Consider the following 27,280-nt stretch of genomic DNA (forward strand, 5'->3'; position numbering starts at 1 on the left):
ATACCAGGAGAGGCGGTCCCGTAGGTACGAGGGTCCTAGGCCGTGAAGGGCTTTAAAGGTCAAAAGCAGCACCTTAAATCTGACCCTGTACTCCACCGGGAGCCAGTGCAGCTTGAAAAGCACTGGGTGAATATGCTCCCATGGCAGAGACCCCGTGAGGAGCCTCGCTGCAGCATTCTGTACCCGCTGGAGTTTCTGGGACAGCTTCAAGGGCAGCCCCGCATAGAGCGAATTACAGTAGTCAAGCCTGGAGATGACCGTCGCATGGATCACTGTGGCCAGGTCGGGGCGGGAAAGGTAAGGGACCAACTGCTTGATGCGGCGAAGGTGGAAAAATGTCGCCTTGGCTGTTGCTGTAACTTGCGCCTCCATGGAAAGGGAGGCATCAAGGATTACATCCAAACTCTTAACGGAAGGCAATGGCACTAATTGGGCTCCCGCAAGAGAAGGGAGTTGGTCCCTCATCCCCATGCCATCCCGACCTAGCCATAGGACCTCTGTCTTCGAAGGATTTAGTTTCAATCGGCTCCCACGAAACCATCCAGCCACAGCTTCCAAGCATCTGGTCAGTGTGTTCGGGGCCGAGTCAGTGTGGCCATCCATCAGCAGATAGAGCTGAGTGTCATCAGCATATTGGTGACAGCCCAGCCCATAGCTCCGGATAATCTGGGCAAGGGGGCGCATAAAGATGTTAAAAAGCATCGGGGAGAGAATTGCGCCCTGCGGCACTCCACACACCAAGGAGTGGCGCAACAACATTTCCCTCCCTAATGCCACCCTCTGTCCCCGACCAGAGATAAAAGAGCACAACCAGTTACGGGCTATGCCCTGTATCCCTACGTCTGCAAGGCGGTGGTCCAGAAGATCATGATCGACCATGTCAAAGGCTGCTGACAGTTTTTAGCTGCTTGCAGTTTTATTGTGATGGCTTGTAATAGTTTTATAGCAGGACATGTGTACTTTGGCAACTTTGTGGGAATGTTTGATCACTTGTAAGTTTTTCATATTTGTTTACTATGTAAATCACCTCAATATCTTGGAGTATAAGGTGCCACATAAATAAAATAATAACAAACTATGCACTGTTATTGTCTTAGTTTTACAGTTTATGTAACATACTGGAAAGAAACAAATTCTCTCAAAATTTACCCTTAGCACAGATTCTATGGCACAGATTTTTACCAAACATTTACAATGTCTAGGATTAGGCTACTTCCCAAATTTCTTAGATTTTTAAAATGTCAATACTATATAAAGCCAATTACTTCTCCAGCTTTGAGCACTACATTAGCTTTCCTATAGGTGATTCTTACCAGGACTAGAAACACTGCATCCTACTTGCCAAGAATGTAAAAAGGCAATCTCTGGCCATGTTTAAGATACACAAAGGAATGGGGAAATTTTCAGAGCTCATTTGGGCCAAAGCCTCAAATAATCTAAATCACTATTTCAATACATTTTCAAAAATGCATAGAAATTTCAAAGGCCCCATGTCAAGTGACAATGTTTGATTCCTGCATTTTATCATTGCATACCACCCTAGAAACAAACTGGCACCCATTCTTGAAATAGTTAACATTTAACTACCAATATGTATTTTAGAGAACTGCAGTAAAGGGGAGAAAATTTCAACAAATATTTGCTATATAGATATGAGTGATTTGGGTTTTGGTGAATATTTTTTCTGTTTTTTGCCATTTTTTGGTTTTACACAAAGAAATAATTTCTTATAAGGTATGAAGCCTGTCTGCTTTACTGGGTGATCATAAAATTTAAGTTGTATACTGCAGTAACAATATTATGCAAAAAATATGCTGATCCAGCCATCAATCCCACTCTCAAAAGGAAAACCAAAACAGTGCTCTGCAATACAGCAGTATATCATAAATGCTGATCTAGATCTTTAATGCCTTGATGAGCAACAATGCCTAAGTCTGTATCAATTAATCTCAATTTTGTAATAAATACTATTGCTAGTCATTTTATATATTTCTATGACACTTACCCTAAAATGTCGCCTCGAACTATAATTTCTCTGCTCTATTTTTCTCTTCCCCCTCTATTTAAACATCATCAGAAGCCTAAGTAAATATTCTTTCCCTGTCTTACAGAAACAACTCTGTGCATGTTTCAGGGTGTATATACAGATAGTTACTCAAAGAGCTGAGGCAGGATTTTAACTGTAACTCAATATATGTCAACTTGTACTTCTCAAGGATTGCTAATCAACTGGATGTTTGCAAAGTACTATCTTACATACTTGTACTACTTGAGAATAACTTAGTAGTAGTAGTAGTAGTAGTAGTAGTAAAGCAGCATTCTTGCTCATTATTTAGAAGGTGACATTGAATCACACATGTATATTTATGAAATGAGTATGAGGAAGACATATGAAATAAATAAACAAGACAGATGTAACTAAGTAACTTCAGCATATATGGGGTTTCCAAGAAGTACCTTAAATATTTAGGGAAACAAGAATTACAAGATAAAGGATGTGTCTCAAGGCTTTCCCAATTGTGTTCTGAGAGTCTGATACAAAGTACAACACTCACACTGGATTGTTGTCAGGAGGAAAATGCCTCTATTGATAGCAGAGTTTAACTGTGCTTATGAATAAAGTGGTTCTTCTAAAATGCCAGATCCATGGGATCTTTTACTTGTACAGTGCAGGTCCAGAAGTACTGATCCCCAAAATCTTATGACTATTTGCACTCCTAATTTTGCTCTTGTCTAGATGAGTAGCAACTGGAAATACTCAATAATACTAAAAGGTAGATGTAGTACTTAATGGATAGATTAAAAGAAAGAAGTATTACCTAAGTGGAGTTATGCAAAGGCCACAGTGCTGCTCTGTGCCCTCATTAATTACCGTATTTTTCGCTCTATAACACGCACCCGACCATAACACGCACATTGTTTTTAGAGGAGGAAAACAAGGGAAAAAACATTCTGAATGAAACAGTGGATGTATCATTTTTGGGCTTCATGCTGTGGCCACAGACATGTGATCTGATGGTGAATTTGGGATGACCCAATGCAAAGATCCTGAGAATCCCTGTGGATCCATGCTCTGTAACCACGTTTTTGCACCATTGCAGCCCCAGGCAACAGTGGGTGCGTGATTTTGGGGGGGCAGGCTGTAGCCATGGACATGCTATGTGATCTGATGTTGAATTTGGGGTGACCCAATGCAAAGATCCTGAGAATCCCTGTGGATTTATGCTTTTTAACCACGTTTTTGCACCATTGCAGCCCCATGCAACAGTGGGTGCGTGATTTTGGGGGGGCAGGCTGTAGCCATGGACATGCTATGTGATCTGATGGTGAATTTGGGGTGACCCAATGCAAAGATCCTGAGAATCCCAGTGGATCTATGCTTTTTAACCACGTTTTTGCACCATTGCAGCCCCATGCAACAGTGGGTGCGTGATTTTGGGGGGGCAGGCTGTAGCCATGGACATGCTATGTGATCTGATGGTGAATTTGGGGTGACCCAATGCAAGGATCCTGAGAATCCCTGTGGATCCATGCTTTTTAACCACGTTTTTGCACCATTGCAGCCCCAGGCAACAGTGGGTGCGTGATTTTGGGGGGGCAGGCTGTAGCCATGGACATGCTATGTGATCTGATGGTGAATTTGGGGTGACCCAATGCAAAGATCCTGAGAATCCCTGTGGATCTATGCTTTTTAACCACGTTTTTGCACCATTGCAGCCCCATGCAACAGTGGGTGCGTGCTTTTGGGGGGGCAGGCTGTAGCCATGGACATGCTATGTGATCTGATGGTGAATTTGGGGTGACCCAATGCAAGGATCCTGAGAATCCCTGTGGATCCATGCTTTTTAACCACGTTTTTGCACCATTGCAGCCCCAGGCAACAGTGGGTGCGTGATTTTTTTGGTGCAGGCTGTAGCCATGGACATGCTATGTGATCTGATGGTGAATTTGGGGTGACCCAATGCAAAGATCCTGAGGATCCATGTGGATCCATGCTTTTTAACCACATTTTTGCACCATTGCAGCCCCAGGCAACAGTGGGTGCGTGATTTTGGGGGGGCAGGCTGTAGCCATGGACATGCTATGTGATCTGATGGTGAATTTGGGGTGACCCAATGCAAAGATCCTGAGGATCTATGCTTTGTAACCACATTTTAAGTGGGGAGGGAAGGAAAAACACAGAAGGGACAAGGAGCAGGAGAGGGGTGTGCAGAGAAGCAGTTGGCTAAGAATGCAGGAGAGGGGTAGGGAGGAAAGGAAGGCAAAAGTTTTCCCCCACCCAAGCCAGCCAGCCATCTCTCTCTCTCTCTCTCTCTCTCTCTCTCTCTCTCTCTCTCTCTCTCTCCCTCCCTCCCTCCCCCCCTCTCTCTCCCTTCCCCCCTCTCTCTCCCTCTCCCCCAGCAGCACTGGAGCTTGCCTGGAGGGGAGGGGCTTTCCCTGCTCTTTGTTCCGTTTCAGCAAACACAGCAAGGAAACAGAGAAGGGTGAGCAGTAAGACCCTGAGGCAGAATGCAGGAAAGCAGCCGCTTCCTCTTTTCAAGTTTCGCTTCTCTGTGCAGCGTGCAGCCCCGCGATTTGATTTTTGCTTGATTTTTCGGCTCCAGGGACCACACATTCGCTCTATAACCCGCACAGACATTTCCCCTTCCTTTTTAGGAGAAAAAATCTGCGTGTTATAGAGCGAAATTTACGGTATCTGGATGAAGGAGTGGACAGCAAATACACAAAAAACACAGATTAGGATGGATAACCTAATCACTTGTTGCAAAAAAATAAAAATTCAAAGGGAGGGAAGCTATAATAGAGAAAAGTGTGAGTTTTGAAAACAAGATCCAGACAAGCAGTAGCATTACTAAAGATTTTTTGGTAACTAACAAAAACAAAATTAGCACAAGTCAACAATCTGACCTGAAATCAAAAGAGACAATGAAATGCTTACTTTTATTATTGAAGCAATTCCTCAAAGACTATGTAAACCAAAGATGGAGAACCTTTTTTAGTCCAAAGCCTGCATTACCTCGTGGGGAATATTTCGGGGGAGCACATGCCAAGTTGTACAAGAGTCCAGAAGTAAAAGTGGGCAGAGTAAAGTGACTCTTAACTTTCTTCCTTTCGACCATGCAAAGCAAGTCATCCCTTCATCCAGGCAAGCAAGAGGTGTCATCACAGTTTAAGGTCACATTTCAACCAGACAAAAACACATGAAGAAGTGTTAGGCAAAGTGTGGCCTAGGAAGACTGGGTGGTCTATGGAGAGTCCCATGGGCTGCTGATAGAGGTCTGCAGAGCTATATCCATGGCTCAGTTTCACTAAATAGTCCCATAAGCAGAAGCCCCCTATCCTCCCCCCACGGCCCCACAAACAGGTGTCGGGGGAGGGTTGAAAAAAGACCCAGAACAGCACATGTGGGAAGGAGAAGACAGTTCATTCTATCAGGAAAACAGTAATGCTTGCGCTGATGGAGCAATCTGCTTAGTGCTACGCTGAATTCCTCTCTTAGACTCTGGGTCTGAGGTTCCTCACCCCTGCCATAGGCAATAATATTGTTCTGTGGAGCCTATAGGCCCTAAGCGACTTAAGACTCAAATATCTTAAAGACTGCCTCATTCTCTACAGACATCCCCTCCCCCCAAATGTGAAGATCAGCAGAAAGGACCATCTTAGTAGTTCTACCTCTCAGAAGTTCAGGGTGGTGGCGGCCTGGAAAAGAGAATTCTGTTGTGAAATTCCCTCCTCACAGAGGTGAAGCTGGCTTTTTCACTAAATAGCTTCCAGCAAATGCTGAAGACTCACCTCTTTACCCTGGCCTTTGATACTTGAAATGGGTGTTTTCAGGGCCCACTTTATGCCTTTGATTATAATCAATTTTAACAGTTATAACACTGAATTTTAAATTGTTGTAACCCACACTGGGACATGCTCATGAAGGGTAAGCAATACATGTAATGAACAACAACAACAATAGCAGGGGTGGGAAACTGCATCCAGACAATGGGCCAGATTCTTATCTCTTCTAACTCATGGGCCAAATTTGACACATGGGTGGGGCTGCCCACCTCTCAAGCACCTGGTGTTACAATGATGTCAAGTGATACGGGGCTTTGAAGCCCTGACAATCAGCTAATTGTTGGGACTTTTAATGCACTGCACAGAGCTCTTCAAAGTGCTGATGACCAGCTGATCACTGAGATTTCCTAGCAGATCTGAGGATTGCAAAGAGGCTTGCAAAACTGCTGAGGTTGTGCTTGAAGTCCTGACAACCAACTAACAGTGGTGCTTCAAAAGCTACCTTTGGCCCAACCCAACCACCTTTTTACCTTCCCACACCTGACACCATACAGTAATACCTCTGGTTACGTACCATCCTCCTTGCGAACGCTTCAGGTAATGAGCTCCGCTAACCCGGAAATAGGTGCTCCTGGAAGCGAACTTTGCCCCAGGATGTGAGTGGAAGTCACGCACTGTAGGCGCATGAGCAGCGGGACGCCCTATTAGCGAAAGAGCGCCTCAGGTTAAGAACGGTTTCATGTTAAGAATGGACCTCTGGAATGAATTAAGTTGTAACCAGAGGTAGCATTGTATATGAAGTCAAGGCAACTGGGCATGCCTTGGCCAAAATGGTGTGGCAGGCCAAATGGGGAGGTCTGGTGGGCCAGATTAGGCTCACAGGCTGGAGGTTTTCCACCCCAATATAAGGCCTCATTTGGAGTACCATGTGCAAAAATTGGAAAAGATCCAGTGAAAATGATCAATTGCCAGAAGAGTAAAAAGAAGAAAGTATGGTTATCTTAGGAAAGAACCAAGATGCAGGAAGGGAAGGAAGGGGGGATTATTTACCTATTGATTAGAGTCAAGATACAGGAAGGTATAATTAGAATTCCTAATATTTGGAACAGTCACTGAACTAACTACTTGAGAAGTTGGGGAATCTCCATTATGCGCAGGCATCTGTCAAGAAACTTAAGGTGAACCTGCTCCTTTCTTAGAAGAAGAGAGATGAATTAGGTAAAACTTGATGATGCTTTCAAACCTTAAGATTCTATTTTTAACATGCTATTTATATTTTATTTATTCAAAAATTTATATAATCTTCACTTTATCTATATGGATATACATAGGTGCCTGGCAAAGCACAATACAGATCAGTAGTAATCCCTTTCACATATAAGTTTTCAAGCAGGAATCCTGCTAAGCAGCTGCTAAACACTACATAAGTAAAGGCAGAAAAACAAGTATCTCAGCATAAGCAAGTTTCATTAGTAGGGTGCTGAGTCACTTAGAGCTTATTACATATATATTTCACAGCAGTACAGATGGAAGGAAAACTGAGATCGTGTACTACAGAAAGCTTATTGAATTAAGGAAAAGAGATCTATTGCAATGGTGTGATGTGTGCAGAGTCCTCCAATATTTGATAGCTGAATTTCAATAATAAACAGCTCAACTTTTGCTTCCCCCCACATATATTTTAAAACATTTTAAATCTCCAGATCTCAGAGAATGACAAGAGCCTGGTAGTATCAGACCTTGGGAGAGAGGCATTTTGATATTCTTCATATTTTTCATGTTTATGTTTGATATCTTTGCCCTTGTTACAAATTTTATGAGCTCCACTGCTAAACTTTCTATCATTCTCACATTCTGTCACGCATCAGTCAACATGCATTGCATAGTGCTCATGATATTATGAAAACCTTTGTGAAAATGAACAATGTATCTTTTTTTGAAATAATTAAGGATTGTGCAAAAGTATTATTGGGAATTTTAGAAACATAATTTAGATCCTTTAAGAGCAAAAATTACATACATAAAACTCGATATGTCTGTTAACAGAACACCAAAGTAAATATAATACTGAGCCGTTCAACAGGAGTACAATCCCTTCCTCAAAGAAACATTAAGAGATATTTAGCTTACCTGCTCTGTAGCTGTCGGACAGTAACACACTAATATTATGGTTGTGCAGATGTTTATTATCAGTCCAACTATTGTAATCAGATTAGGGGCAATCCAAGCTGGTACTCTTCTAACTAACCATTCCCAGTAACCTTGCATTAATGGTTCAAGCAGGGACCGTCCAGCACTTTGATACTTGTGTTCTTCTAGCCGTTTTAGCTGATGTTTTGTCAAAGGTGGCGTAGGCAACTGAAGCAGTTTGCTTAATGTACATCCTGCTGAAGGAACATGACCATAGCGCACAGGGGATTCCAACTGCAATTCCCCACATCGTTTCTTCACAGATCGATTCCCACTCATGGATTTATTAGCCTTGATGTTGTATTTGACAGATTTTAACCGTTGTAAAGTATCTCAAGATCCTGGTCTATCTGGAACATAAAGTATTTAGATTAATGTAACAGGTGGAAAGCTGTCAGGAATGTCTCGAGTGTTTCATAGCAAAACATGAGATATTTGAAGGCCCAAGCCTACTCACAAACAAAACAAACAGTGCTCAGAGATTCACGTGACAGAATAAGTGCCCCCACTACAATTAGACAGGAACCATAAAATGAAGACAGCAGAAGTCATGGTTACTTTCTTCCCAGCTGGGGTGAGCAAAGCATGTGCAATCAGCTCGTGCATGGTAATCCATGGCTTACAGTTTACAATGACATGTGAGCATGGCCACAGTGCCTGTCCTAGGCTATGCTGTTCTTCAAGTTGGCTTGGGATAGAGAAAACAGATCAGCCAAGACTTGCTATTAGTTTGTGGCCACCAACATGGCATTTAGCAGCCATTAGTCACAACTAAAAGCTACTTTAGGAGAATCTGGAAATATACAGGGACATAGAACAAGGACTAGAACTATCCGAGAGTAAATACAAGGAACAAGTTTAATAAATGGTCTCTTTTTGATTGGGGGCATTTGGACATGCCAATTTCTCTAACTGAAACTTAAGTTTGTACTTCAAAGAACACCTTTTTATTTGTTCCTTGCTATTAATACAAGCAGAAAGCATCCATCTGCTGCAATATGAGAAGTAGTTTTGCAAAGAGTGACAAGAAGCACAGGAAAGGAGAAAACTTTTACAGGATTCAGCAAAATAAATAGAAGATAAAGAGATAAAACTGAAGAAATCTTACTCAAGTCTTAAGGACGATACAAAATGAAAGCATTTTTTTTCTTGAACTCCCTCAGGTTGCCTAGAGTTCCAGAAATCACCTGTCCTTTAAAAGTACAACAGAAGCTTGCCAGACCCTTGCTAATAATTCACTTCAGTTAAATAAGCAGGTCAGAAGCACTGAGTCAATACAGTATCAAAAGTCACAAACTAAAGAAAAAGCACAGTGCCAAGATCCAGTCCAAAGTCTCCTCTCTGGTCACCAGACTACAGAAATTACTCCAAGGATGGGGGTGGGGGATGAGGAAGCCCACACCTGCCCTTAGGGAAGTGAAAGCACCGCACTTTCACTGTCAGGGCACATACTTTGCATGTAAGCCTCCTGTAAAGAGAACAGGGATGGCATAGCGGCTGAAGGGAAGCAGGCGGCGAGGCTGATTGAAAGAACTATACCTGAGACCTTGAAGGGCCGCTACCTGGGCTAACGCTCTGGACTCCATGCAAGGCTGACCCTCCTGCGGTCTCGAGACACTAGGTGCAGCCTTGTCCTGAGCCTGCCACGCCTGTACCTGACGCAAACTGTGGCATGCCTGCGTGTGTGTTTGTAGCGCGGAGGGTGGTTGTTTTGACTTGTCCCAGCAGTGGCACCCGCTCCGGTTACACGGCTCCAAGGACTGACTGACATGACACGAACTGCGGCAGCCCACCCCCTGTCTCTCTCTCTCTCTCTGGCACCGGGAGCCACGCACCTTCCCAGGCGCGGCGGCCGGGGAGAGGAGCCAACGGCAAGGGCAGCCTCCGGGCTCCGCTTAGCGCAAGCCACCCGCCCACCATCCCCTGCGTAGATGCCTCGCAGGCTGAGGGAGCGAGAAGAGACCCCTGCGGTCCGACTCGCCGAAGGACCCCGGTGGCTGAGGTGGGGGGAGAACTCACGTTAGCCAACCCTCCGCTGGGCCCGGAGGAGACCCGGCGCCGTCGAAGGCCGAGTTCCCACCACCAACACCGCCCCCCGCCCGACAGAGACCATCGCCCTGAACCGCGCCGAAAAACACCCGGCATTTACCTCAACCAGCCTCTTCGCCCAGGCGGCGCTTTTACGTCCCTTTTGCGGCTGCCGTAAACAAGGCCGGGTTGGTGGTTGCTTAGGACGGGCGCGCAAGCGGGCAGAGGCTCCTAACGGGGAGCCGGCGGGAGCGCGCGCGGGCCGGAGGCAGGATGCTTGGCTGGCTCCAGGGACGCGCCTGGAAGGGAAGGCGGGGGTTGGCTGAGGGAGGAGGGAGCGTCGCGCGCGCCCGCCCGCCCGTGACCCGTTTCCTCCTCTCGCGTCCGCCCTTTCGCTGCTCCCCCCTCAGAGAGGAGGCGGCTGGAGCAGCGAGATGAGGGAGAGAGCGAGACGGTAAATTAACACCTCCCTGGAGGGTCGAATATCAAAGTGTGTACTTTGGCGTGAGGGGGACAGGGTCACCTCAGGTGCCGCGGGCAGGGAAAGGGAGCGCGCCTGCCTCCCGCCTTCCTCCTCCTCAGGAGGGTCGCATGAAAACGACTCTTCCGTGCCAAGGGCACCTTCTCCCCGCCCCGAGAGAGAGGGAGAGAAGGACTGTGGCTTTAACAGCCGTATGACAGGCAGACGTTCAACGGATTTAGTTTCCCCATTAAACACAGCCCCATACCCAGAATACCGCCCCCCCGTTGAACTTCTGGTAGCTGTTAAAGGCACACGAGTCGGGAAAGTGGAGGGAGAGGTAGCAACTGCTGTTGTCCCCTTTCTCAGCCTAAAGAGAGCTGGTGGCTGGTAAGAGTGTTTATTTTTCAGGGTTTTTTTTTCTTTTGCCCGAGAATGGTAACTTTCTGGTAGCTTTTTTTGATGCAAACGTTAAGACGTTCTCATTTGAGGTATGACTTCCTGCATTTGAGAAGACGAAATTATCATTATGACTATGCCTTTGTTTGTCCCAATGAAGGCTTTTTTTGTGTCTCCTAAATTAGTTGGGCTCTGCTTTGTAATCGAATGACTGTGCTGGGAAGAATCCTTCTTTGCACTCTTAGAGGGTAGGGCATTAGCTCTGTGCTATGTTCTGCAGTCGTGTCCAGCTTGAAGCTGTCTTTATGGACTAGAAAGCCACAAATCTTTTTTTTTCTTGTAGCATTTTTTCTTGTTTTGAACCAATGAAATAGCTGAGGAGGAAGAGTAAAATAGTAGCAACAGTTTAAATTAAAATCTGGGAGCTATGGAATTTTCAGAAACCGAATTTCCTACTATAGATATACAGCTTAAATACTGCAGCTTTTAATGTTGAAAAGGAGTTTAATTTTTATCCATTGTAACTTAAAGATGTAGGTGAGATCCCATAGTCTGAAATACTCAAAGAGAAGAGAGTCCAAAATGGATGGATGTTTCTTAAAAGTGAAATATTGAAGGTGCAAATGCAGACAATTCCAACAAGAAAGAAAAATGGGAGGTAACTAAAGAAACTTTCTCTCACGGTGGCCAACCATATGCCTGTGGGAAACTCAAAAGCAAGACCTGAGCATAAGAGCACTCTGCTCTCCTGTTGTTTGTAGCAACTGGTACTCAGAAGGATACTGTTCTGACCCATGGAGGCAGAGCATAGGCATTGTGGTTGGTAGCCATTGATAGCTTTATTCCCCATTAATTTGTCCAATCCTTTTTTAAAAGCCATCCAAGTTGTCGGCCATCACTGCCTCTTGTGGGAGTGAGTTCCATAGTTTAATTATGTGCCACATGAATAAGTACAGTACTTCTTTTCTTTTGCCCTGAATCTTCCAACTTTCAGCTTCACTGGATGTCCACAAATTCCAGTGTTATGAGGAAGTAAACTTTTCTCTCTCCACCATGCCACCTCTTACTTGCCTTTCTCTAAAAGAAAATGTCCCAAATGTTGCAACCCTTTCTCATGAATGGCATGTGACCTACTGCCAGAGTTCATCAGTATTTTTTATCTGCAACTAGTTTCAGAAACACCGAATTTTCCTTTTTCATAGAGTCGGACACATCCACATTCATCAGAATGTATCTCCCGTATCTTGAAATCTGCATTAACACCTGCAGCTCCACTCTATGTTATGTGTGTCATACTTATTTCAGCGAAAATAAAATATTTATTTTATCAAATTTATACCCAATGTGGAGCCCCAGAAACCTTACAATATAGAAACTTTATAAACAGTTTAAAATGATAAAATCCTGTCGCTATTCCCAATAACTAAACTTTCCTATACCCTAAACTTTTCTTTACCCAACAGAATTGGGAGTTTTATCATAGACACTGAGAATCTGATCCTGGTTGGCACTCTGTGCATACCGTAGTTGATTTAAGCTACATCCTACATACAACTGTTTTCCTTATGAGTTGTATTGCTAAGCTGTGGGGTGCATGGGGAAGTAGTTTAGTAGTACCCACCACAGCCAAAGAGTTGTGCTATGGTCCCTGATTACTTTCTAGTTAGACTTTGTGAGCTAAAAACACCATGCACAGTACTCCTGTGGTTTCAGCATATCAAGTGTAATAATCAAGTACTCCAGCTAGAATAAACCTTTCACCACACAATGGTAGAAATTGTAGTTGCATTTGACAGTTCCAGCTGATGATAAGTGTTTTGGTAGGTGGTATGACCAGTATTTTTGTGAATGGACATCCTGCTCTTCATAGAATTAATAGGCTCTTGAGTCCAAGTGTTGGCAGCAGAAAGGGGCGAGAGCTTATTTGCCAAACTAGAATGCCATACCTAAGGATATGTGAGGATTTTCCATTGTGGGAAAGCGAGGATTTGTGTTCTGTTCCCAATAGATCCAATTGTCAGTGAGCTCTCAGGATTCCTAGTATTTTCAAAATACAAAATACCCAAAGCTATGTGGTTGGAGTTCACAGGATGGTTAAAAGAGAAACTGCCATATTTAGGACCTGGCTACATTTTGCATGCAAGCGTATGGAAACCTGGGGGAAGGAAATGTGGCTTTGAATGAAGGGTGATTGGTGTGGAGTGAATAAGTGGTAGGTAGAGAGAGGTTTTAACAGCCCCTTTCCTCTTACCTCACCATTTCTCTGCTTCAAATCTTTCTCCTGCATCTAGTTTTTCCCTTTGGAAAGCAGTTCTCAAGTTTTGCTATGGATATTATGTGTTTGCAACATATATTCCCACCCTTAGATAGGTGCATCAGATCAAAGTCAAAGAGCAGGTTTCACCATTGTAACCTGGGGTCAGTGGCCCTGACAAAGTAGAGTGCTGATATGAAAAGCAAATAGGGGGATAGGATAAGACCTAAGCCAAGTTCTAATTGTTTCTGTTACTACTTTATAATTTATACAACTTCTAACACTTTAAAGTGATGCACATTTACTAAAAAACTGCCCAAATGTTTACAGTAGACATGATAGTAAAGGAAAAGGAGTGGAAAGGGAAGGGGAAAAGAAATTAAAGTACTAATTTTTAAAAGTTATATAACTGGTGACCTGCTGGAATAGCCGCTGAGAAGATTTCCATGTTCACTATTAGAGTAATTCTGTGGCTGTATTAAACTCTTTAATTCTTTAATCTATATAATTTATTCAGATTAGAATGTAGTCCGCTTCGACTTATGGAGAAGTGTAAAGATCCATGCAAGGCATTAAAACTCTGCCCCCCCCTGGAAATACTCATCCACCCACCTGAGACTCATCATGTATTGCTCACATACTTTGTGTCCTATTTTTACAACCACAAGGGAAGGAAACACTTTTTAAAATGAAAGGTGAGGCTCTCAGCAAACTGAATTCTGCCCACAATGCCATGTACCACATTTTCATGTACTTGTATGAATTTGGAAATTGAACACATTTACCTACAATCTATGGTTTGAAATCCAGGAAAGCACAACCATGTTACAGGTCTTCTGAATGTTCTCTGTCTCTGGTGCTGAATGTGTTAACTCTTTTTCTGTGGGACACCTGCTGCTGCGGGATATGAGGAATCCAATAATATATGCTTTTCTCATCTAAAAGAATTACTTAGCCTTTGTGCAGAAGTATCAGTATCTGAGAATAGTCAGAGGCCCATATAGAGCCCCGCCCACTGTTAATGCTTAAGAAATGTTAAATAGTCCCATTTGTTAAATAGTCTCTACCATCAATTAGCAGTGTCCAGTGCTATTCAACTATCGTTTACTCTAAAAAATACATAGCAGTGGAAAGGCTTCAAACAGGAATGAATTGGATTCCCTGTTTAAATTCTTATCTTGGATAAATAAAAACAGCATGCTGGTAATATTAAAATTAATATTCTTACAAAAAATTTTAGAGCAGGGGTAGGCAACCTAAGGTCCATGGGCCAGATGTGGCCCAATCGCCTTCTCAACGTGGCCTGTGGATGGCCTGAGAATCAGTGTGCTTTTACATGAGTAGAATGTGTCCTTTTATTTAAAACGCACCTCTGGATTATTTGTAGGGCCTGCCTGGTGTTTTTACATGAGTAGAATGTGTGCTTTTATTTAAAATGCATCTATGGGTTATTTGTGGGGCATAGGAATTTGTTCATTATTTTTTTCAAAATATAGTCCGGCCCACCACATGGTCTGAGGGACGGTGGACCGGCCCACAGCTGAAAAAGGTTGCTGACCCCTGTTTCAGAGCTTGGAACAGATTCAGAAGAATATTAAGGGTAAAGCTAGATGGTTCCAGCACATTACCAAATAATGGAGTGTAGAAAGGAAGAGCTGCATTCTTTTCAAGTCCAATGATGCTCCCCTACACTGTGTTGTCCATTTTTAAGCAGAAATCTGAGCAGCATTAGCTGGATAAACCAATATCTAAGGCTGGGATTGCTGTTGTTACTGTGTAAACATGAAGTTATGCTCACAGTTAGATAAAAAAGGACCCCACTTTTACAATGCCCATATTTTTTCTCCAACTTTAGGTGGAGATTGACCCAGGTTATTCCAAGTATTGGAAACAATAATTGCTCTTTTCTAATGTGTTTATTTCCAGTCTTTAGTCATGGTACTTGATTTTTTTTTAATCCTCTTAACAGTTATGCAGGTTTTCATATGTTCCCATTGTTTATTAGAAGATTATTTTTCACTGTATGCGGAATTTGTTGTCATGCCATCCATCTCTTTTATGCTTTTACGATATTGCACATAATTGGTAAAACAGTGATCATTTTTATCTCTCTGCCAAGAGATGAAGCAGCCAAGAAAACTAGGAAGATTTGACACTGTTTATTAGATTCTTTCTTTCCCATGCCCCCATCTCCTTTTTCTAAAAAAAAAAATTAGTCTTGCACATATTCAAAATACACTTCTGCTTTCTAGTTTCCATTCAGTTTCTGTATTGCAATAACTTTCTGTTTCCTGGTTTGTGTTGGTATTGCAGTGCAGGCACGGAAAGTGAAACAAGCTAATCTCTCGGGACAAAAGTCTTGAGTCAGTAAAATTGTTTGCCTGGGCGTGTTTCTAAACACAAAGAAGACTGCATACAAAAAGAATTGTTTGCTTCCAATGGCAAGGAAGGGGAAGAGAAAACATAGTTAATGGTATCTCTTCATTCTTCAGTGTTTGGACTTGGAAGATGATTTTGAGATGTGGTGGTTTCAGCAAGGACTGAGCATCTTGCCTTCTGCCCTCGTTATTTGGACATCTGCTTCCTTTGTGTTCTCATACATTACTGCAGTCGTCTTACATCATGTTGACCCTTTGGTGCCCTACATCAGGTCAGTAAGACTTTTACTATTGCATTGTTACATACAGCGGTACCTCTGGTTATGGACGCTTCTGGTTACAAACGCTTCAGGTTACAAGCTCCGCTAACCTGGAAGTAGCTGCTCCTGGTTGTGAACTTTGCCCCAGGATGTGAAGAGAAATCGCGCACCAGAAGCATGCGCACAGCAGGAGGCCCCATTAGAGAAAGCGCCCTTCAGAAGAAGAACGGTTTCAGCTTAAGAACGGACCTCCAGAATGAATTAAGTTTGTAACCAGAGGTACCACTGTATAACAAAAGATCACTGCATAGGAAAGCACTCCCCCTTTGGGGGGTGTGGAACTCCTAATTTTTAAAAAGTCATATGCATACCAATTTAAAGTTATTTCATTTCTATCTAACAATGCTGAAAAACTTGTTCCTCTCCCCTCGGCTTTGCTGGACGGTGACGTTTGTATACTTCCCAATTCCTTACAGAGGAGTATGGCAAAATCAATAAATGGTTATAGGCTATAACTTGCCTGCAGCCATGTTTTAACTATAGGAGACTGCAAGAATCTGCAGCTGTAATAAACTGCATACACATTTTGACTAAGATACAGATTCCTATTTGGCTATTCCCAGGCAATGTGGGTGTAGCTGCTGTGATCACTGGAAACCAAGAGGCAGGGAGAAACCTGCATCCGAGTTATCCATTTTCTCCATTAACATGCCAGCTACAGGTCCTAGAGCAGGTCAGTTAGATCTCTTTCCTATGATGCATATATTGCTTGTAACCAAACACCCATAAGAGCTTCTTACTGTTTTAATTAAATATATAGTTTTAAATGCCATTGGATAAGTATACATTTTTACAAGAAAACTGTGGTGGTGGGGGGGAAGTGTTGCAGAGTCACTGCCTCTCAACCTACGCTACCTCACAGTGTGGTTGTGAGGATAAAATGAGGAAGTCGGAGCACCATGCACTCCACCATGAGCTCCATGGAGGAAATGTGGCATATAAATATAAAGACGAATAATATAAATAAATAATATTAGTACTATAGAAAAAGGTAATCTAATGTGTTCAGATGAAGAAAAATAATATCGCTGATATGAACACTCTCCCCTTTCATATATTTTCAGGGTCCTTGCTTCATTATTCGTAATGCCTTATGTCTGGGGTGGCAGATAAACCTTAGAATCATAGAATTGCAGAGTTGAATGGGATCCAGAGGATCATTTAGTCCAACCTCCTGCATGTAGGAATATGCAGCTGTCCCATACAGGAATCGAACCTGCAACCTTGGTGTTATCAACACCATGCTCTGACCAACTGAGCTATCCATTTCTAGGCCTTGTCATGCCTGATGTCAGGGAACCTTTTTTCAGTTCTGGGGCTGCATCCCCTTTTGGGCAACCTTTCAAGGACCACATGCTAGTGTTAGGGAGAACTAGAGGCTGAGCAATGAAAGGCTAGTTTCTGCACATACTCACACACTCCTCTGTATCTCCATGCAGAAAAGCAAGAGGCGTTATCAGAATACATGGCCACATCCTAGCCTGACAAAAATTGTTGGGGTGTGAAGCAAGGCCGGTGAGGTGTTGTGGCCTAGGGAGAGCTCCAAGGGCCACATTTGGCCTGCCAGCCTGAGGTTCCCTGCTCCTGCGTTATGTAATTCACTGGGCAGTGTTAAAAATCAGAGATCCAGCATGCTGTGAGCAAGAGAAAGGATTACTAGCAAATATTTTCAGCAGATAATTTGCAAGTGGGTGGGGGTGAAGGTGTACGTTTCTGGATGAATACATAGAGATAGCATATAGGCAGCCTGATAAGACTGCACTTTGCTTTTTAGAACTTTGCCATTATTCATGTATTGAAATTCTTAAATGACTTGGAGTCAGAAAATTTGTCAGACATTGGTAAACTTTAGCCATGCATTGCTGGCTATATTAAATAAATAAATAAAAAGGCTCTATATTTGACAAACAACCTTTTATAAGTCTTTAAAAAACTTGTTCCTTTAATAAATATAATTGTGCTAGATTTTCCAGCATTAAAAACTTACTCTATGCATTTTGAAATAATACAAAAACCAAATGAATTGTGCCTCAAGTACTGCATGGGCATGGATTTGTTTTTGGTTGCTTCCCTTTTGATAGTTGTATTTTTTCCCCATCTACTGCTTATTCTTGATACTTACAAATTGGTATTTAAAAATTTAAATGTCTCCCATTTTTTAGTTGTGCATTTGGTTAGTTTTAGAGTCACTGTATCTTACATTGCTTTTCTTTCAGTGACACAGGAACAACACCCCCTGAAAGATGTTTGTTTGGGATAATGTTAAACATTGCCGCTCTTTTGGGTAAGTACAGGGGGGAAAGAATCCTAGGCTTCTGAAAGATGCTTAGACATAGGCTTTGTGAGACTCCAAAGGGAAGGAATTCTGTATCTGTAGCATAGCTATTGAGATGCCCTTGCCATGTGGAAAAGGTGCACTGATGGAAGTGAGACAAGGACACCACAACAACTGTTCTTAAAGATTGCCATGGCAAATACAGGTGGCAATATGATTATTGACTATTCATTATTCCATAAATAATCCTGCTAAATCTGCCTGTCTCATAGTAGACAAGTAATTGTATATGACACAGAATCTTGTGACAGCTTAAAAACTTACAAATGCATTAAAGTGTAAGACAAAGGGTTTTGAGATACTACATAGTTAATAGCCATACCAATGCCAGGATGTTTGTTATAAACAACTGTTTGTGAATTCTCTCTCTTAATATATGATTATCACTGTTTTGTGCTTCCTGCATTGCATTTCCTTCTGTCCATACGGTTTACAATTTTGCTCCTGCAAAACCATGTGAATATATCCCTATAGCTCAGGAGAATACTTCATGCATCTAACAAAGTGAACAGGTCCACGAAAGCTTCTACCTTAATCAATTTGTTAAGTCTTTTAAAGATGCCATTTTCTTTTTGCTGCAACATACTAACATGGCTACGTCATATAAGTAAAATTTATCTGCCCTCAGGGCTGCATTCATAGACCTTTCTTCCCTCCTATTGTATTTTGAGTACCTGACAGCTAGTTTTAGGTGGCCACCAATTATACTTGGCTTCTTCCAAGGGCAGTCTTTTATACCATAGTCTTACTGTGCTGTATTTGGATTGTTTCACAGGCATGGGAACCATGTATGTCCGATACAAACAAGTTGATGCTTTGAATCCTGACAACCCCAAGATCTTCAGGTTAAATAAAGCTGGCTTTGTGTTAGGAACAGTTAGTTGCTTTGGGCTTTGCGTCATTGCAAACTTCCAGGTTTGTACTTCATCTTTAATTGTTTTGGAATATAGGATATGATAGGCTTTTTTTTTCTCTCCAGAGAAGTTGCCTACTGATTGCCTTCCAGCATAAATTTGGGTAGTGAATGCACATGAAACACAATTTTTCATCTCATAATAGGTTTGTATTTACAATTGGGCTTTGGTTGTCAGGCCACAATTGTACAATTGCCATGACCTTGCTGTACATTTACTTGGTAGCAATTAGTGCTGTTTTGTTTTATTGGTGTGAATTTCAATATTTACACATGATTTGTTAAGCAAAACTTACCTTTTTTGCTGTAACCCGCTTGGAGATATTCAGGTGACAAGTGACTAATAAGTCTTAAGAAATGAAATGAAATGCTCAGGCACAAAGCTTATTGGATGGCCTTGGGCTGGTTGCAGTCTCTCAGCCTAACCTTCTAAGAGTTGTTGAGGTTAAAGTGCTATCAGAGTTCTAGACACACATAATCCAGCAACCTTCAAGCTAGACATATCTGAGTCTGGTCAGTAGTTGGGTGAGAGACTATCTGGAAACCACATGTGTGCTACTTTGAGCTTCCTGGGGAAAAACTAGCATGTAAACTATTCTTTCCCACTAAAGAGTAGGGTAAAAATGTTGTAAGTGTAAAAAATACAAAACATGAATTAAGTCTGGGAGACAGATGTAAGAAATAGGTATACGATTTTGCTATCAAACCACATTTTTTTTGAAAACGTGAACTCTCCTTGGGAGCCACCCCTCTAAAGTCTCAGTTTATTGACTGAATTGTTCAGCTTTCAAATATTACTTGGTCAAACCAGCTTTGAAACCTGTGTTCTTTTCCTCCAGAAAAGCACTTTATTTTCTATGCATGTAACCGGAGCCTGTCTCACGTTTGGAATAGGAGCCATTTACATTCTGGTTCAAACAGTTCTTTCTTACAAGATGCAACCAGGGATTCATGGAAAGGGCATTTTTTGGATCAGACTGACAGTTCTGCTGTGGTGTACATCGAGCATAGTGAGTAGTATCCTTTGTGGTGAAATGTCATTAAAACAGTGAACATGTATAATTTATATTCAAATAGTAGAATGTGAACATAAGACTGCAGTTCAACTCATCCATGTTCTATTTGGAAGTCTCTGTGACTTCAGTGGGTGTTAGTATAAGAACATAAGAAGAGCCCTATTTGATCAGACCAAACGTATATCTAGTCCAGTATTTTTCTTCCGGCTGACTTTTTTCCTAACCCAAAGGTTTTAAATGTTCTAGCCTTTCCTTCTATGGAAGGTTCTCAAGCCCTCAGATAGTTTTTGTTCTTTTTATGCATCTTTCCCAGTTCTGTGATGCTTATTTAAGTATACGTAGGATTCGAAATGCAGCTGCATCATACATTATGGTTACGTTGATGCCACTGGTGCCAATTACAGCCTCCCTCCCAGGAAAAATAAAGCATAGGGATTTTCATAGGGATTGCAGCACAGAAAGAAATGGTTAACCTCCCTTCCTGCACATCACAATCTGCAGCTGCTATTCAAAAGCATGCTGAATGTATTCATACTTCTCTGCATAGGGACTAGGCTGCAAATCTATTTCGTAAATAAATGACTAAGATAAAGTTGAATGGTTTCTCATATGCTGAAAGCGCCAAGCAGATGTTAGGGGTATTTGAAAGGAAATCCATTTGCGAGTCTCTAAATTTCAACTATATTGGTATACATTTCACAAGAGGTAAGAAAAATATTCTGTTTAGCATTGATGGGGAGAGCAATCAAACCTGTCGGAAGCCAGTGTTAATTGCACTGGGGTAAATTATGCTGCTGTTAATTCACTCCTATTCCAAACTCCATTCAGGAGTAGGACTGAGTGAGCTCAAGCCTGAAGAGGGAAAACAAGTCTTTAAATAGAGTTTGTCTTCCACCACCCTTTTTGCAAGTAAGATTACCATTGAGCAGTTAAATCATGTGACTGAGCTGAATTTGGAAAAGAGGCAAGTCTTCTGAACACAACTTTTTGAGGACTCATTCCAGTGCTGGCTGGAAGAGTATTCTCCAGTTGAGCCAAGCTGAGGGTCTTCAGCCGGCTGAGTTTAGGCTTAGCCCAGAGATACACCTGTTCCAAACTCCACTCATCCTGGCAGATCTTGGATTTGGACTGCTCCCTAAATCTCAGCTGAGGCATTTGGTCAGTTTATGGTTATCACATTTTTAAAGGACATGGACAAACTGAAGAGACCAGCAAAACTGAAGATCCATACCAGGAAAAATAATATCTCTTCTATTTCTTGATATTAGTCAGCCAATAAACCGGAGAGCTCCTAGATCAGAGAAAAAGCAAATAAAGGCAAGCAAGGATGAATGTAAAGTGAGGGTGCTCTGTATGCCACATGGGTGTTCCTTAACCTGCTAAAAGTGTTTATTTCTTCAGTCATTTTGTACAGTGGCCTGTGTGGAACAGGTTTAGTACAGAAGCTGCATTGGGACCCCCAGGAGAAGGTAAGTTTCATATTCTTATGAGAAAAATTGAAGACATAATGGAAATTGGTCCTCTGCATTGTAGCATATATATAGGAGGGGGAGGGAGAACTATGCACACCCCCCCCTAAAAAACAAACAGCTAAGTAGTCACAGTAAAAAATTACCAGGGCATACAAAAGTAAGGCAGTGGTGATGTAGGGAGCTCAAAACCCACTGTTGGCTTGACTATTTGAACCAGAAGGTACCTGGAAAGTTAAAAACCAGATTGCATGACAGTTGCCCTGCCTGAGCTTCTGCCAATTTGCTAGCTTCTTTGAATAGTCCCCCCCTCCCCGATAAAGTAGCACATAAATTAACAAACATAACCCTAAAAATAGTATGAGACAAGTGTTTCTCACATTTTCTATAAATATTGCAGCCCATTTCATGCCAGTCCAGTCCAGAGAAATGTGTAAGAGCTCAGTTGGGTCGGCCAGATGTCTGTGGGATGCCCACAAGCAGGGTATAAAGGTAATAGCCCCCAGTTACTCTTCAGCAAATGGCATTGACCATCTTCAGTTATAGTGCTAAACCATGGTTTAAGCGCAGGGGTGGAGATTCTCCAGCTCACGAGCCAGACTTTACCCACCAGGGGGGTCAAAGTTGGCCTTGTTAAAACAGGGTTTCCTCCCATTATGCTACATGAATAAGTGTAGCCTCCTCCTAGGCTTACATGTTTCCCTGCCTTCCTTTCACATTGAAGTGAGGCTTTTGCTTTCCTTAACTCTGGCCTGTTTTTGTCCGAACTGTGAATTGTGGTTCAATACATTATGGTTCGCTTTAACACGATATATCTTTATTTGAAGGAGGCTTATTTTGAAATTAACTGTAATTAGTATTAACAAACCTTACTTAGCTTTTTGGATGAAATGGCAAACCATAGTTAAGGGAAAGAAAAAGCTAGTGTCTAGTGCTATATGAATGAAGAACCTAGGCTCATTCACATAGCACTAGATGATTGTGTAGCATTCCTCCTTAACATGGTTATTCACTGGCCTATTGCCTCTGAACCTGGAAATAACCAAACAGAAATGTATGGAGCGCAAATCAGAACTCATTCACTGCCATTCTGTATACTGTCCAAATAGGTGGCTATGGGAAAATCAGCCCTCAACACACTTTCCATACACTTATTATCTATGAGACTATTTTAGAAGGAACAAGAGAAACCTGCAACGAAATGCTGCAGTGTATCCCCAGTTGTAAAAGGGTGGTTTGCATTCAGGGTTTCATCCCCCCATCCTAATTTCCTCTAAATACAGTTTTCAACTCATCCCCATCTGTTCCATTTTTCTTTTCCAACTATTACTTTAAAGGCTATGCCTACTGAGCATGCTTAGTCATCCATGAGCTGATTTTATAGGGTTTGCCCCCTTAAGTGTTCATCTTTTCAAAAACAATTCATACCTTTTTGCAATCTGTAGGGTTCCCCTGGGCATGCTGAAACTTCCCTCTTGTTTTGACTACTTGTTGACAGTCACTTAATTGCTATTAGTGATTTTTCACCACTAAGATGTATTCTCATAGAAATCTGTTTTTGTCTTCTACAGGGTTACACTTTTCACATCATGAGCACAGTCTCTGAGTGGTCTTTGGCTTTCTCTTTCCTCAGCTTTTTCCTTACTTACATTCGTGACTTCCAGGTAAACCAATGCGAGTTTTTGTTGAATAGCTTCTAAGCGATAATAGATATCCTTAACCATCCTGAAGTTTTGGGGGGTGGCTTAACACAAGGAAGGCACTTCATGGGATAATATGAAATGTGAATTTCCATGGCAAATCGTGTAAGGTAAATATCACCCCATGCTAAAAGCTTGTGGCTTTTGATCTGTAAACTTCCTCTTTGACGTACATGACTGGCCACTATTAAAGACAGTATGCACACTAGATAGCCACTATTAAGACAGTATGTGCACTAGATGGAGCACAGAAATTAAAATGGCTGTTTTTCTGAGCTACAAGAGAAAAAATAACACTTCATACAAGCATAGTTTACTTTCAGAGGCTGGCCTTGCAATATTACCTTTTTCAGAAATCTGTTTTTAAGCATGAAGAACAACATTTTGTCTGCGTTGTCTCCCTTGCTTATGAAAACAAACCCAACTGTATACAATGAAAGTATAATATGCACTGAAAGTCCCAGTGCAATTGGTAGTATGACTCAAAATAAAATCCACACAAGGCATGTATGTAGTCACAAAGTACTTGACAAGAATATATGCAGTCTTGTAATTTGCTGTTCAATATAACCAAGAGTTCAGCTAGGTAGTAAATCTTTTAGATAAGACTGTGTACATGAAGGACTCTGGCAACAAGGCTCCTATGTATGGTCTTCGTTTTGTTATGTCTTATTCAGGTTGGTTCAGATACACTGATAAACGTCAAGTTTATGCTCATAATGAGGCCAGCTCCTGACTTGCATGGGCACTTAGCTCCTAGTAAAATCCTTGCTTATGAGCCAATACCAAATTACAAAGCAATGCATGAAACCTTTCTTTACAAGTGTCTCATGGATCACTGGATTTAGTGATGGAGAACCATTAAAAAATTCATTTCTGCTACGCACTGCAGAATGTTATTCTATTTGATGAATTTATACCCTACCTTCCCCCTTAAAGGGTGATTCCCCACCACGAGCCTTTTTTTGAGAATTAGGACATCTTTAGTGCCTTGCCATATCTGTTCATGTCTATTTAAGCCAGGTAGGAAGTCCAGATGACATTGGACTCCCCACTTCCATCCTCCCCAGCAAACATGGCCACAGGTCAGATATTACGGGAGTTCAGCAACATCTGGAGGACCACGGGTAGCCCACCCCTGGTTTAAGTGTTCCAACAAAATCCCTCCAGGTACATCTGTAGCATAGCTGGGGAACCTCAGTCCTGAGGGTTAGATACAGCTCTCAAGGCTTCTCTATCCAGTCCTTGTCACAGCCCTACTCAATACCCCCCTTGAGTTATTTTGCCTTGCTAGAATGTGTCCTTAAACTGTGATAATTCCTCTGATTTATGTGGATTGAGAGATGTGGGACTTGTATAGCTGGTATGTAGCCTACTGTAAATAGGTAAGAGTTGTATCCATTATTTCACCCGCTTTTACCTCTGGTCCACCTATTACTGGCATGCAGCTGCTGGAATGTTCCCCATGAGGAAATGCAGCCATTGAGCTGAAAAAAATCCCACCACACATCTCTGGAATTAAAAAAAAAAAACAGCCAATAGTAATCCAAACCAGTGAGACCCATCAATTCCACCATCACCACCCAGTGAAGGAAGATCTAGTGGAGGACTGTTTGATGTTGCAGTTGTTGCTCTGCGAAAATGGATTGACAGACTTTATTCATTCTTTTCCACCATTGATCCCTTCAGAAAATCTCCTTGCGTACAGAAGCACTGCTGCATGGGCACAATCTTTATTATACACATCAGCAGCTACTAGCAGATGACCAAGGAATGCCAACCACAGGGAATATATGAGAAGATAACAATGGAGAATGAGTATGAATTGGATCTAAAGGTGGAATCCATCCATCAGAGAATGGCTTTTTCTGTCAGAAGGGAAACTTTGGATCAAACACTAGCTTTTAATATCTGATGAACCTATGTTGGTTTTGTGTCTAAAAATCCAATGTTGCCTGAGTGCACTTGTGCTCACACAATGGGACTTCCCTATCCTCTCCCCAAATCTGTCCTGGAGGGTCACCTAAGTGAAGTGCCATTGCTCTTGAGCACAGACACCATTGGATTTCACTCAGTTATGCCATCACTCTTAATATGCAACTAACAAGATAGATGCCTACTTGTCTCGTCATCAACCACATCTACAACTCTAGAAATGTGTTTTAGGATTTAGCGCATTCTGTGCAAGCAGTAAAAATGTGTCATTTTATATGCAAATATTGATGAAGTATTGTTAATGAAATCTGTCACTTATGTGAAAATATTTTTAATTAACCCATAAAGCAATGCAATTCCGAATATGAAGTAATACTGCCAGTAGCAGCCTGCAACATTTCTTCCATATTTTTATAAAATGAATAATAAAATACAGATTAAAGTTCGCTGACTGAAGTCCATGATTCTGCATACTCACAAAAGGAGATGGGATTGAAAGATTTCCATGTATAGGTTAAATTAGGGGTCAACCACATTTCTGGGCCAGTGGGCACACCTGGAAATTTGAGAGTTCTGTGGGTGCCAGTCACAACATAGTTGCCACATTAGGGGGGAGACACAGAAAGGTACAGTCATTGCATAGCTCCTTCCATAATGGTATTTGCATACTAGACCTTGTAGAATTTCTGAATCAAACTGCAACCTTCTCTTTGCTAAGCAACATGTGGAAATTTCCTTCCAAAACTGATGGTATCACTTCCCCTGCAGCTTAACAAAATCCAGATAGTGTTTAGAAACTATGTAAGATAGCCAGCTTGCTTTTTCCTGCTCCAGAACATGAACCAATGGATTCAAGTTACAAGAAAGAAGAGACCAACATCAGGAAGAACTTTCTCACAGTGGAACAGATTCCCTTGGAAGGTGGTAGATTCTTTCTCCTTGGAGGTTTTTAAGCAGAGGTTGGATGGCCATCTGTCACGGATGCTTTAGTTAAGATTCCTGCATTGTAGGGGTTTGGACTAGATGACCCTTCCAACTCTACAATTCTGTGAGAGAAGGACAAGTTGGGATATGCCTGTTCTAAACTTGAGTGGATTTTAAAAATCAGAACCCTTTGTCTTTTCGAAGAACAAACATTTTCTATATCCCACACATATTCTGAGATCATACGCTGGTAGTTAAAATTTTGTTTTCATAAACAGTAAGGTTATTGTACCGCCATTGTCAATGGAACCCAGGTGATGGGGCTGACTTCTCTTACATAGTAAGAGGGAACTGAACAGTAGGCAACTGAATAAAACAAACGATTGTTATGAGATGAACTCGTTTCTATATATTTTAGGACAACCAAAACCATTTAAACCACTTGTATTCATATACAATTCAAGGTAGCTGGTTATTAATGGATTACCAAGAATAATTAGGTAAGGAAACATATTCTATATGGCATTCTGGCCAATGGTTTAAATGCAACCAAATTTTGAGAGTGCCAAAAAAACAAAAGCAAAACAAAACAAGAACACTAGTGGAACATTTTGTGGCTGGAATCTACATATGCAGTGCCTTGATGAATACATTTTTACTGTCAAATATGTTCCAACATGAGATAAAACATACCAAATTAGACCAGTAAGTATTCTATTCAAACTAAACCAGAAGATACATACACTTCAACGAGGGCAAGAGCTTTACAAATAAGGGTACCTCAGAAAAGAGCATGGCTGGCTGAGGTACCTCAGAAAAGAGCATGGCTGGCTGTCAGGCATCCTGAATACGAACATTATAGCACACCACTTTGTTGCAGATCTCACCTGTTCTAATGAAAAACTGAACTGGGTGAAGTTAAAGAGTTGATCTTTTCAGGCTGGCTTAAGGAAATTCAATCAAACTTTTATCACTAAAGAAACTTGATGAATTCAATACTGTTACCCCATTCATTGACATTTGATTCCAAGTACCCAATTCAAATAAGTTAATACTAGCAATTTTTCTAGAAATTTCATTTTTCTGAAACAAACTTAAGCTGTTCCTTTTAACGTAAAACTGAAAAAAAAATCATTTACATTTCATTCCATGAAACAACCTCAATAAACGAC

General features: G+C 41.7%; 2 protein-coding genes across 19 annotated transcripts in view; one reads left to right on the top strand and one right to left on the bottom strand.

Moving 5' to 3' along the window:
* Positions 1-10,268, bottom strand: part of CEPT1 (choline/ethanolamine phosphotransferase 1) — a 28,936-nt gene extending 18,668 nt beyond the window's left edge. For 2 of the 14 annotated variants that reach the window (XM_083746617.1, XM_083746612.1), the window contains exons 1-2: positions 10,127-10,268; positions 7,918-8,327 (exon numbers count right to left, since the gene is read on the bottom strand). In XM_083746617.1, coding sequence (XP_083602743.1) covers positions 7,918-8,256 — 339 coding nt within the window. In that variant the 5' untranslated portion in view covers positions 8,257-8,327; positions 10,127-10,268. Of the gene's footprint in view, positions 1-7,917; positions 8,328-9,085 lie in introns of all 14 variants that reach the window. The other 12 variants (XM_083746618.1, XM_083746613.1, XM_083746611.1 and 9 more) reach the window with 9 other exon arrangements.
* A 61-nt stretch (positions 10,269-10,329) lies between these two features.
* Positions 10,330-25,629, top strand: DRAM2 (DNA damage regulated autophagy modulator 2). 5 transcript variants are annotated; one of them, XM_083746676.1, is made up of 9 exons: positions 10,337-10,459; positions 11,396-13,813; positions 15,611-15,768; positions 18,033-18,100; positions 18,927-19,066; positions 19,904-20,081; positions 21,467-21,549; positions 23,121-23,213; positions 24,939-25,629. In XM_083746676.1, exons 3-9 carry the CDS (start codon positions 15,638-15,640, stop codon positions 25,044-25,046), a joined length of 801 nt encoding a protein of 266 aa, XP_083602802.1. In that variant the 5' UTR covers positions 10,337-10,459; positions 11,396-13,813; positions 15,611-15,637; the 3' UTR covers positions 25,047-25,629. The 5 variants fall into 5 exon arrangements, with proteins under 5 accessions (XP_083602799.1, XP_083602802.1, XP_083602801.1 ...); XM_083746675.1 differs by having other exon boundaries at positions 11,396-11,522; XM_083746673.1 differs by lacking the exon at positions 11,396-13,813 and having other exon boundaries at positions 10,330-10,459.
* Positions 25,630-27,280: the final 1,651 nt, after the last annotated feature.

This window comes from Podarcis gaigeae, assembly GCF_964106915.1.
Source record: "Podarcis gaigeae genome assembly, chromosome: 6".
Taxonomy (NCBI): Eukaryota; Metazoa; Chordata; class Lepidosauria; order Squamata; family Lacertidae; genus Podarcis; species Podarcis gaigeae.